The 12,646-nt window shown below is 34.6% G+C and overlaps 1 protein-coding gene across 1 annotated transcript in view; it reads right to left on the reverse strand.

Annotated features, from left to right (window-relative positions):
- Positions 1 to 12,646, reverse strand: part of LOC149788043 (uncharacterized) — a 90,463-nt gene that overhangs the window by 39,840 nt on the left and 37,977 nt on the right. Inside the window, exons 5-7 of the mRNA XM_089973510.1 lie at positions 8,482 to 8,521; positions 4,129 to 4,233; positions 2,811 to 2,915 (exon numbers count right to left, since the gene is read on the reverse strand). Of these exons, the coding sequence (XP_089829636.1) occupies positions 2,811 to 2,915; positions 4,129 to 4,233; positions 8,482 to 8,521 (250 nt within the window). The remainder of the gene's footprint in view (positions 1 to 2,810; positions 2,916 to 4,128; positions 4,234 to 8,481; positions 8,522 to 12,646) is intronic.

The raw sequence follows: 12,646 nt of genomic DNA on the forward strand, positions 1-12,646 counted from the left end.
AAGCTTTCAGTATTGAGAACACCTCTGAGCATGTGCATCCTCAAAGTCTTTTTCACATATACCCAATATGCCATCCAAGACCTCTTTCAGTGGAAGCAATATTTCCTCAAATCATTCTCAGCTTAAACCATGTGTTCATATGGATACACCCCTTAGTGTAACAAAAGGTCAAAATCAGTGCAAATGGCTATGTACTGTGCTGTCAAATGAAATGAATCCTTAGTCACATTAGCTATTGATTCACTATTGATTGTTTGCAAGGTTAAAACCCTCTGTGATGTGGACCATGGTTCTTATGTGCACTGTTATGTATATGTTTTAATTCATATTTATTTTAATTGTTTGTCTGTTTTAAATTTGTATTCTATTATATTTCATTATAATGTAAATATATTCACTGGAGATGATATTTTTCCAGAGAATCGGTTGACCATAATCATTCTTTCATAAACACCAGGTGTTGGCCTGGATGCTGACCTTGATTCAAAATTAGTAAACAAAGTTCTATTTTTTATTTTAAAATGATTGGTTGTTGTCAAGGTCATGATGGGGCTTTGGGTTTAAGATGTAAACAACTTTTTTTTATTTCTTAAAGAAAATGATTGGTTTTCATCACGGTCAGTTTTGGTGTATGTGAAATTAACACGATCACCTGACCCCGCCCCCATTTGATTTCACAATTCCGGTTTTTCCATGACTATGCATTTGTTAGTTTTAATAGAGATGTGTAGAGAGAGATTTCTCAGTTTTGGGCTTTTACAGTTGGTATCAAGTTGTTTTCTTTGTTGTAGCCAGATTTTTAAGTTAATTATCTTCAGATCATTTGGATTTCAAAAGGATTAATTCTTTATTCCCTGGAAATATTTTGAAGAGTGCTCATGTAGAATTTTTGGAAAGACATTGCTTACAAATTTTATTCTGATTTCCATCACAGGAGTATTATTTACAAGAAACTGTAAACGACAACACTGTATAGGATATGGCTTACATCATGGCTTTCCTTTGACTCTTTGTCAGGACTCTAACTTGAATTCAGTAGAACATTGTATTATTAGGACTTTTGCAATTTAATTTGTGGAATATTCTTGGATTATTTTTGGATTTGATTCTTGAAACTGTAAGTTCTTATTTTGTCATTTTTACAGAATATTTCCAGGGAAATACATTATTCGTTAAATTTTAAAAAGCTTGATGTTTCACTCTTTCTGTGTCACTGTTTAGGTAGATAAACAGAATGCAATGTTTCTTTCACTTTTTAAAATTTCTTGCATTTTAATACTTGTGATGCCATTAAAACTTGATGCCTGGTTGCAAGAATAACAGGCACAACACAACAGAGAAAACCATATGTAATTATCATCGTCATTTTTGGGTATCAAAAGGGTACTGAAATCTTGTCAAATGTAATTAATACTGAAACTCCGAAATCTCAAAAGAGTTGAAAAGGGTGCAAAATTCTGAATTATGACTATATGGATTATATAAGAAAAGGTAACCATAGCTGCAAGCCTTCCAGGTTCACAATTAGTGAAAATAGGGACAACAAGTCATGAATTTGGACATGAATTAGTGAAAAATACCATGATCATAACACCATCCACTCTGACCATCAATATTACACTATATCAAGATCGCAACATAAAATTAAAACACTACATATATGCAAAAATATTTATTTATCAAGACATGATACTGTGGCAGACTTGAACTTCATCAACTGCTTGATTGTAAATTTGTTTTCTAAACAGTTCAGACTTCTTGCCTGCTGGTTGATCTTGGCGAGTAAAATTGCTGAAAAATTTTCTGCAGATAAGGAGGCCCTAAAGTCAGTCCATTTTTTAGAGAAAATACTCTTTCGCTGTCACTGTTGCTGTGAGGAATAAACAGGAGGTGCAGCACTTTTGGTTCTTCCACAGCAAAATTTGGAAGCGATGTTCAAGTCCAGGAACAATTGTCAGAACAAATGTTTAGCATGGTCTCCAGCTGATAAAGGTAGATTGTGTTCGACAAGAAAACTCACAAATAATGCTTCAGCGTTGGTAGCTTGCAGGTCTTCCACCGGTGGCTAGAAATATTCCAGAGCTGAAATCTGCGAATTCTTAATTTTCCCAACATCTACGTTTTTTGTAATCGATGTGCTTTCTCACATCGTCTCTGCGACCGTGCCCAATACTACAATTTGTGGCACACTGAGTGCAAAAAGCATGATGTATATCAATGTGTTTAATGGCAGAATGCATGGCCAATTTTTTATATATTCCAAATTAAACTTCACTTTTTGAGCAATACATTTCTTTTTCCTTGGTGGTGAAGACATTTTCAAGTTCTTACATGCGATGACAAATGGTAATTCAAATCAGTGTTGGAGACGCATGCACAAAGCAAAATTCTGGTTAGGCCCCAGTTTCTCTCAAAAGCATTTGTAAAACTACTCTTATACATAGAGATTAAAATAGGCTAAAATGCTTGCTACCAGACCAACTGTACTACTTGACTGTTGTTCTACTAATATCGTGACCATCAGTACCGGACCGTTTCAGCAACTGTAAATATCATGACTAGTGCTTAACAGGAAATCGAATATTTTATTAAAGATTTAAAATAATTGAGAATTGGAGAATTCATGAATTTCTGGCTTGCGGTGTAACTCCGTGAATCGCTGAAAAGTGAAATTCACGCTAAATTCGTGAGGGTTGGCAGCTATGTGTAACTGTTTAAATGAATTTAATGAATAGATTTTTATTACTTTATACAAGGAAACAAGTTTCTCAGTGCTTAACCTGAAACAACCTCATGCATTATATTCATACCTTTGCAGTCGTTTCTTCTGTTTTGAGTTCTCCAAATACCTTTTTTTCTTTTGGTCCTGTACCACTAGGAGCACCTTGCGGCATATCTGACTGCTTTTGCTGATCCTGAAAAAAGAGGACATTAATTATTTTAGATATACTACTAAAGCTCCACAATCTACATATTATCTTATCATGATGCAACTGCACCCAGTACAATCAAAATACAACAATCATTTCTATGGTATTTGATTGTCGGCATAATGACATTTAGCATGCACAATTATCACTTTTGATCTAAAAGCAATTCAACTGAAGTTTGGAGAAAAGTTTTTTTCTCTAGACTTAAAGCTTACTGGTCGTACATTTTATCAGGCACCAATTGCTGTTCTTCCATCCACAAGAATAATAGATCTTGCCTAGTGTCAGTATCAAAGTGACAGTGAGAATATGAATTTGTAAAAAAAAAGAAGGAGGCAAAGTTGACAAAAAGAGGGGGTATTCCACATTTTCCTATGCATTGGGCTGACAATACAAGTTAATTGATGGTGGCTCTCTGGTTAGTATGCCAGACATTTGACATAGAGGTAGTACAAAAAGTTGACTCTTGCAACTGGGCTTGAAATGTCCTTGGCCATTACATTTCTTGTAGTTGTAAGCTTTCAGTATTGAGAACATCTCTGAGCATGCGCATACTCAAAGTCTTTTTCACATATACCCAATATGCCATCCAAGACATCTTTCAGTGGAATCAGTATTTCCTCAAATCATTCTCAGCTTAATCCATGTGTTCATATGGATACACCCCTTAGTGTAACAAAAGGTCAAAATCAGTGCCAATGGCTATGTACTGTGCTGTGAAATGAAATGAATCTTTAGTCACATTAGCTAGTGACTGACTTATTGATCGTTTGCAAGGTTGAAACCCTCTGTGATGTGGACCATGGTTCTTATGTGCATGTTAAAGGTAGATAAACAGAATGCAATGTTTCTTGTCAACTTTTAAATTTTCTCCCATTTTAATACTTGTGATGCCATTAAAACTCGATGCCTGGTTGCAAGAATAACAGGCACAACACAACTGAGAAAACCATATGTAATTATCATTGTCATTTTTGGATATCAGAAGGGTCCCAAAATCTTGTCAAATGTAATTAATACTGAAACTCCCAAATCTCAAAAGAGTTGAAAAGGGTGCAAAATTCTGAATTATGAATATGTGGATTATATAAGAAAATGTAACTGTTTAAATGAATTTAATGAATAGATTTATTACTTTATACAAGGAAACAAGTTTCTCAGTGCTTAGCCTGAACCATCTCATGCATTATGTTCATACCTTTGCAGTCGTTTCTTCTGTTTTGAGTTCTCCAAATACCTTTTTTTCTTTTGGTCCTGTACCACTAGGAGCACCTTGCGGCATATCTGACTGCTTTTGCTGATCCTGACAAAAGAGGACATTAATTATTTTAGATATACTACTAAAGCTCCACAATCTACATATTATCTTATCATGATGCAACTGCACCCAGTACAATCAAAATACAACAATCATTTCTATGGTATTTGATTGTCGGCATAATGACATTTAGCAAGCACAATTATCACTTTTGATCTAAAAGCAATTCAACTGAAGTTTGGAGAAAAGTTATTTTTCTCTAGACTTAAAGCTTACTGGTTGTACTTTTTATCAGGCACCAATTGCTGTCCTTCCATCCACAAGAATAATGGATCTTGAGTAGTGTCAGTATCAAAGTGGAAGTGAGAATATGAATTTGTAAAGAAAGAGGGAAAGTTGACAAAATGAGGGGGTATTCCACATTTTCCTATGCATTGGGCTGATAATACAAGTTAACTGAAAGCAATGAAGTACATGGTGGCTCAATGGTTTGCATGCCAGACATGTGACCAAATGGGTGTGGGTTCAAATCAGATTATTAGATCAGTCCAGGTCAGGTTTCTGTGTCATGTTCTTGGTACTGTACTTTAATGGTCTCTGCACTAAATAGTTACTTGTGCTGCCATGGCATGAATTACCAACCCACCCCACACAAAAATTTTTTTAGCAGCTATTATCGTGAACACATTTTATTACAGAGTTATTGTGCAGAAACAAAAGCAGGATGGATGGATGAACAATTAGATAGACATTCCCAATCTAATATTCCCATGTTTTCTATGAATTTAAAGCAGATGACAAAAGGTACAAATACCTGCCAACTGTTTTAGATTTAAAAAAATCATACAACTGACTCATGGAATAGGTTATCAGCCTTTTTCACATGGTGGCTTAAAATTTTAAAAAAATTTACTAAATGAGATTGATTTTATTTAGTACATCTAAACATATTACATTAACTAAGAAACAGCTGTAGCATAATCAAATAATAGTGTGACATGAAAATGATTAATGAAATAATGTAGCACATTTACCTGCTTATTACATGCAAATAAAATAATACCGATGTTGAAAATTTACCTTACAGCAACACCAGTTTTAAAAGCATCAGAAACAATTCCAATAAGTATAAGCAATAAACCACCTACATAGCAGGAATTATTCTGCTATGATCAGTCCATTTGTCTCTAGTCACACTTTTACATTTATTTAGCAACTCAATGACAATGCTCCATATCACAATAACAACGATCTGTTGCTGCCATCATCGATTTTCTGGTCTTGATACTAGTTATTGTATCAGTAAGAGAGACTTGATATAAATTCCATTTTGTTCATGCTCACAATGCTAAAGATCCTCTCACAAATCGGAGGTGAATGATATATTTTGCCAGGAAACCTTACTAATTTTTGCCAGAGTAGGGTTCTTCAGCTATCGAGCAGCTGCACTTCTGAACTGACCAATCATTCCCCAAGTTCTGTCAATTCAAAGAAACCACAGTGATTTCTGGTGGTAAAACATCTTTTTGGTAGTACTAGAATTCTCCTTCCAATTTACTTTTGTCATTAAGTTCAACACACAAATTAAATCTGTCACAGAAATATTCGTTTTGGCTGAATGTAGTTTCACATATTTTGTATAAATTCACAAATTCTTTACACGAGAGAAGTGTTCATCACCAAAAGGAAACATCTTCATTGTGTATTTACATGTGAAACTGTATCAAACATATACAGCTTTAAAAAAATTGTGCTTCATTACATTTTGACTCTTCATGCTTCATGCAGCACAGAGCATCTCTACCTACAAAAATATCTTTATTTTCTTTCTGATGTGACCTGTCAGAGAAGTCATTTTTGTTTAGAGTGTATGTCCTTACATTTTGTTATTAACAAATCTCACTGCCAGATGACTTAAATGTTCCAACAAAATATGGACCAGGTTAATACTAAGTTCATCTTTCTGCAAAAGACTACTTTGCTGTCTCAAAAGACTACTTTGCTGTCTCAAAAATTGAAAGAGTTGAAGCTAAGAAGTGGCAGCAAAACTTGGTGGTTATATTTTGCAGCTGACACAGAACTGCTTTTGCCTTTGATAGCTTGCAATTGAAAATAAAGAACTGAATAGTTTCGATGATGATGATGATCCATATTCCTTGACAGATTTGTCTTTTACCTGTGACACCGGTTGTTGCCTAAATAGGTATGTTGCAATACTGAACACTCCCCTACCTTTTAATGAATTGTTAGTGCTGGTAGATGGCACACAAACATTGGTCAAGTTTTTGTTCTCATCCACTTTCTGCAGTTTTGCAAGCTGGCATATCTTCTGTGTACAAGTGTCTCTTGACCAAACCTGTCACCTTGCTTAGATTTACTTAAATTAAATTTCTTTCAAAACCTCAGTATTGAAGAAAATGAACTAATTCCTCATACTGTGCAAATTCAACACAAATGAGAGATATCTGGAAGACTCATGTTTCAATATTTTAAGCAGAGGTACATTATATGACTTCTGGAATTCTTTTAACTCTTGTATCCTCTTGCTACTTTCTCTAGAAATGGAATACATCAACTAGTAAATAATCTAAATTTTTAACAGCATACACCACTCCCTCAATAACTCATGCCCTGATAACTCGCGAACCTGTTTATAACACAGGGTCAGGTGTGGATTCCATTTTTTAAACCAGAAAATACCCCAAAAATTGATCCCTATTTGCTGAACTTGAAGAAAATCACGATCAAAATTGGTAACGGAAACTTTGATATGTCGCTCATTTTATCGTCAAAAATGGTAGACAGGACCTGGAAGTTATAATCAACATTATGAAATATCAAATTTAAAAATAGGTGATACAATTTTTTACATTTTCTTTCCAAATGTCAATCCTAGTACACCAATGTAAGGAAATTTCGATCAATGAAAATGTCACTTACGCCAAGTGGTGGCAGTACTTTAAAAAATAAATACAAATTAAATAATTTTGTTATCAATTGAAATTTGTGTTCTAGTTCTATCTTTTAGTTTCTTTTGTTGTTGTTGTTGGGTTTAACGCCATTTTTCAGCACACGATAGGCTATACATGGCGGCCAGTATTAATGGTGGAGGAAGAACCCGGGAAAACCCCGGAAAGAACCACTGACCCTCGAGAAGCTACTGGCAAGCTTTCTCACATATCCACATTGGCTGAATCCGAGACTCGAACCTACGCAGACAGAGGTGAGATGGCAGTGATCCGTAACGGAGAGCGCATTAGACCACTCAGCCACTCGGGGCCCCTTTAGTTTGTTTTAAGTGTAATCATCAAAAATGCAATGTGTCCTCTTGTAATTAAACATAAAATGTGTCAATCTACTGTAACAGCTATTGTAACAATTGAAAAATACGAAAATTGAGTTTCAATGTAGACGACTGTCTCACGAAATAAATATTGCGCGTTTTTGAAAAAAAGAATTGTCTGGTGGTGTATCAACATTTAGTCTAGTTCCCCACTCTGTGGACTCCCAATTTGGCAGGATACTAATAAACAACACTATGGGAACCACACTCATCAAGAAAACAAAAAGCAGTGACATGATACACAGATTTTTCACACGTGAAGGTTGTTGAAACCAGTTGGAATGATCTTTTACATGTTGGATATTTTGAAAATAACTGCTACTTAAACAGAATAATGAACAACTTCATTAGAAAAAGAGCGTTATTAAAAATTATTATCAACATGATTGTAAAATGAGGATTCTGTCATTAAACAGCCCAGTTCCCAAATGTCGACCCCCCCCCAATGGTTTTCTCGCTGTCGAAGCAAATTTATTCAATTTTTGGAGGTCGCTCGGTAACTCACGCCCTCGCTTATAGTACGGTTTGTTTGTGGACTCCACTGTGTGCAAGTTATCGAGGGAGAGGTGTATTCAGAATATGGAATTGTGGTTCCAAAATCAGAATCGATGGCAAGTATGCACTCAAGGTGGCGCTTACAAACTGTATGCATTAATAATGTTTTAATGTTCTATGAATGAACCATCCATCAGAGGGAAACATTCCAACTTGAAACTAACCCGACCAAAGTATAAATGTCTTTAGTCCAAAAGGAATATAAATAAGTGAATTAACACACCAACAATTGCCATACATAAGCTGCTAAACAACATGCTACTGCAAACATTTCACTGTTCTTATGACTAGTAGAGTTAAAAATAAACTGTAATACTGGAATCACTTATTTTCATTTTAACCTCAAGTATCAAGAATTCAAAAAGGTTTTATGATACAAATAATTAGCAACTTACAGCTGCTTCTTCAGCTTCTTCGTCACTGGACTCACTGGAGCTGTAAAAAAAAGAGGCACATACATTATTAGAACCTGAAATATTCAATATGATGTCACTTTGGATGGATGTGTCATTTCTGTCAAATCTGCCTTGAAAGCCACTTTATTTAAGCAATCACAGAACTAAAAGACCCTTTCTCTGTGTTAAACAACCAGTTTGCCTCAGACGACCACAATTTTTATTTCCAAGAACTGACTGCCAAAAGCAGATTGTCACAATCTAAATACTGTAAAATCTGTTACTGTTCTCTCATTATATTTCGATTACACTCCATATTTAGCATGTCCATACAAGCCTATGTCTAAAGAGATATATAAGTGTCAAATTGGTTTGAATTATCTCACTCAATATACAATCATCTGCAGGTATAAAACCAATGTCAAACATGTTGGAACCAATTTACTACTTATTCCTATGGATGCAAAAAATTAAATCTTTTTTTGTGTGTTCGGGGTGAGTGACTTTCGGTAAGTAATACTTTGTGTACTACTGCAACACTTTCTGGTACAAAAAATTATTGTACATATCCTTGCTATAGGAAAGTTCACTTCTGAATGCTGGTAGATGGTTGGACAAAATGTAGTGCTATGTCACTATAGTGCCCAATGAACAAATGCCTTTTATGGCTGATGTGTCAAAGATTGAAGTTAAAAAAAAGGCTCTTGAAACATCATCAAAAGAGTGATTTAAACAAACCCAAGATGTAGCAAGAGTCCCAACTTCAAAGAATGGTCATTGACTATTCTCTTCATAATGAAGGCAATCTACCTGGAAGTAGTAGATGTTGAAATATCATAGGAACTCTTAAGAGCCTGGAAGAAATGATTCCAACTCTTTCTTCTCCATTTCGATGAAGCCAAATAAGGCCCCAACTGGACAAAGGAGCTGCGTGTCTTGATCATTCCCACCCTGCACAGATACATCTATCTCAATTCAAGGTTGAACCACCAAAGGTAGCCAATTCTTAGCTGTAATCCTAGATTGGCAAAAGTGAAGCCAAATCGTAATTACTACTGAACTACAAAGAACTCTTTTCCACTGACAAATAATGATGCCTGCTCCTTCTCTATAATGACATTAATGAGAGCAGTCTTAAGGGCAAGGTTCTCAAATGAAGCTCCACTCAAAGGATCAAAAATGGGTTTTGACAACACCCAAAGAACACATGAAAGATTCCATTTTGGTCTTAGTAAGTGAGATACCAGTCTATGAAACTTGATATAACTGACCAGATCAGAAAGATGAGGGTCTGACACAATGGAGGGACCATTAGAAAACTTGATTGTTACACAGGAATTCATCTATAGCCCTTAACAGTGGACACCTAACAGTCTCTTTCCCCCAAAAAAAGAAGAAATCTGCAACTGTGTTTACAGGGGAAAGCTATCATCAAAAAAAATTTCTAATTACATATCCATTCTTAATATCTGCTTCATATCTTACTGACATGTTTTTATTATTATCCACTCCTTCATGCCAGAATTTTGACTAAGTGAAAGATATGAGTAACTTAAGTGATAACTAGCCTAAGTAAATGTATTAATATTTACCTTGAATACCACTACAGGTGAGGCCCCACATAAAAAACATGAAGTCCACTGATCTAATTCTATATTCATATTCAAATGTACAAATACACAATTAACCTGCTGAGGATAAAAATCACAATATACAATGTATAGTTATTAATATAATTTACCAATTAAAAAATTTATTTATTCTAATTATTTCTTCTGAGCAGTCTAGGAAGTAAAATGGTCAAGCATGTATAAATCAATGTGACCATAAACATAAATGCATAACCTATGTTAGCATAAAATGTAGAACACAATGACTTGTTTTTTAAAGTGTAGTAATACAGGTATGCATCCAATTATCAAGTTTCATAGTTGAAACAGAAACAACACCCATTAAATTAACACAAAATTTTAACTACTGCAGTAATGTATGAGGCATTTTTTTAAACAAGGATATATACATAACAAGGAGCATCCTCTTACCAATCTCCATGCTTGTAGGCAAGATATTATGCATATAACATGCCAAAAACTTGTGTTGTCATAGCAAAATGGAAGTTCTTAACCAAAGCCTATACAAAATAACATATAAGTTATGATAAGCGTCTTTAATTTAGGTGTGTACCAACAGAGATAAAGATCATCATCAATTTCAAAATTCTGGTGTTAACATGCTTGAGAATAGGACTACAAAACTCAAGTCAGTGAAACATAAAATATGGGCCAAATTTCAAAAAGTGGACATACATAGCATAACAAAACTAAGTCATGAGCTACATGCAAAAATTCCAGCTATAAAGTAAAATTTGAAATATAAGTCACAGGGACTCATTGCAGGTATGGCTGTAGTTACTACTAAAACAGACGTTTACAAATCATCAAGTTCAATGATTCAAGCATGAACAACCGAACTGAAGCATTCGATGAAATGTAAAATATGGTTCACAGTGACCAACTTCTAAGAGATGGGTATAGAACTCATCAAGAAGCACCATCTTGCCAGGCTTAATGATTCCAAGTATAATAATATTATCAACAGATAAAAGTCCATTTTGTCACGAGATAAATAAAAGAACTTCTTCCAAGCCAGTAAAACGTCAAAAGGATTGTTATCATTTGTTATAATGTTGTACCAGCAGAGATGCATATAACCACCTAGTTTTATGATTTTGACAAAGACAGTACTTCAGACTCAATTCTAAAGTTGTGCATTAAATATGGTCAGTCACCTAATTTTCTGACAAACAATTAGCACTTACCAAGATATATCCCCTCAAAAAGTTTCATAATCTTGATTTAACAGTATGTGCTAAAAACCTTTTAGTTATGTCTTAAACAAAAAATTAAATTAAATATGTTAAATGCAGGTCACCATGACCTTCTATTATTGGAAGGGTGTAATACTAACAGAGATTAGGGATGAAACAATACACTTATGCCTCAAATCGATAACTCCATGATATGATACAGTTACATACACGTATCAACTTAGTGGTCTTATCATCTCTGGAAGGTCTGTCAGTGATACAGATGTGTCATATATTCTGTGTTGACATTTATGTTATTTTTCCTGTAAGCAGGATACATACAGACTTGCCATCTATTCATATACCATTCTCATTCTTGACAAGACAAACTAAATAACACTAAATGTTAGCTGTCAGTGATTTTAATTCAACCTTTTAGACCATTTCACGCTGCTCTCAGTCACCATTTTGAACTGCTGAATGCTTTAAAAATATCACATTATGTCATCACTTAAACTTGGAAGGCATGACAGTGTGTATAAAATAAAATGGTAAAAATGAAAAATTCTTAAAACGTATGGTCAAAAGTTTTATAAAGACTGGTTGAGTTGCAGTGTGGATGAACATGTGTACATGCCTTTATGCATGTAGATGCTGATACAGAGCTATGTAACTGTACAATAGCTCCCATATCCTTCACAAAAGTTAGCTAATGAAAGCTTAAGAACCTTAAATCACAAACTTCAACTCTAACATTTCCCAATAATGTGCCAGAAAAATCAGAAAAACTCAGTGAAATATTGAATACGATCAAGCACATTATCTAACATATAGAATGAAAGTTATCTTTGTCTTTAGTGTGTGTGTTTTGGATTTTTAACATAGCTTTATCATGAAAGATAGAGAAACAATTCTGCAGAAATATGAAAGGTGGAATGTACAGAGAAAGGAAGACTGTTAGAGCCAGGAGATGTTTATATCCTGATTTGAATGATAAGGTTTTTGAATGGTTTTGCACTGTGCATGCTAAGAAAATTCTGCTCACCGGTCGAATGATCCAAGAAAAAGCAACAATTTTGTCAGTTGAAATGTGATATGACGACTTTACCACAAGTAATGGATGGTTGCAAAGATTTCAAGTCCGACATAATATTAAGTGTTCTGTCCTATGTGAAGAATCATATGATGTTAATAATGAAGTTGTCAAAGATTGGAACAAAAGGGGATATGACAGCAAGAATATTTTTAATTGTGACGAGACTGGTTTGTTTTTTTAGACTGTTACCAACAAAGTCGCTGGTACTAAAAGGGGATTCATGAAAAGGTGGGAAAAAAGCAAAGGAGAGATTTACAGTTTTG

Source organism: Sinohyriopsis cumingii, chromosome 11, assembly GCF_028554795.1.
Source record: "Sinohyriopsis cumingii isolate HCF-2022 chromosome 11, ASM2855479v2, whole genome shotgun sequence".
Taxonomy (NCBI): domain Eukaryota; kingdom Metazoa; phylum Mollusca; class Bivalvia; order Unionida; family Unionidae; genus Sinohyriopsis; species Sinohyriopsis cumingii.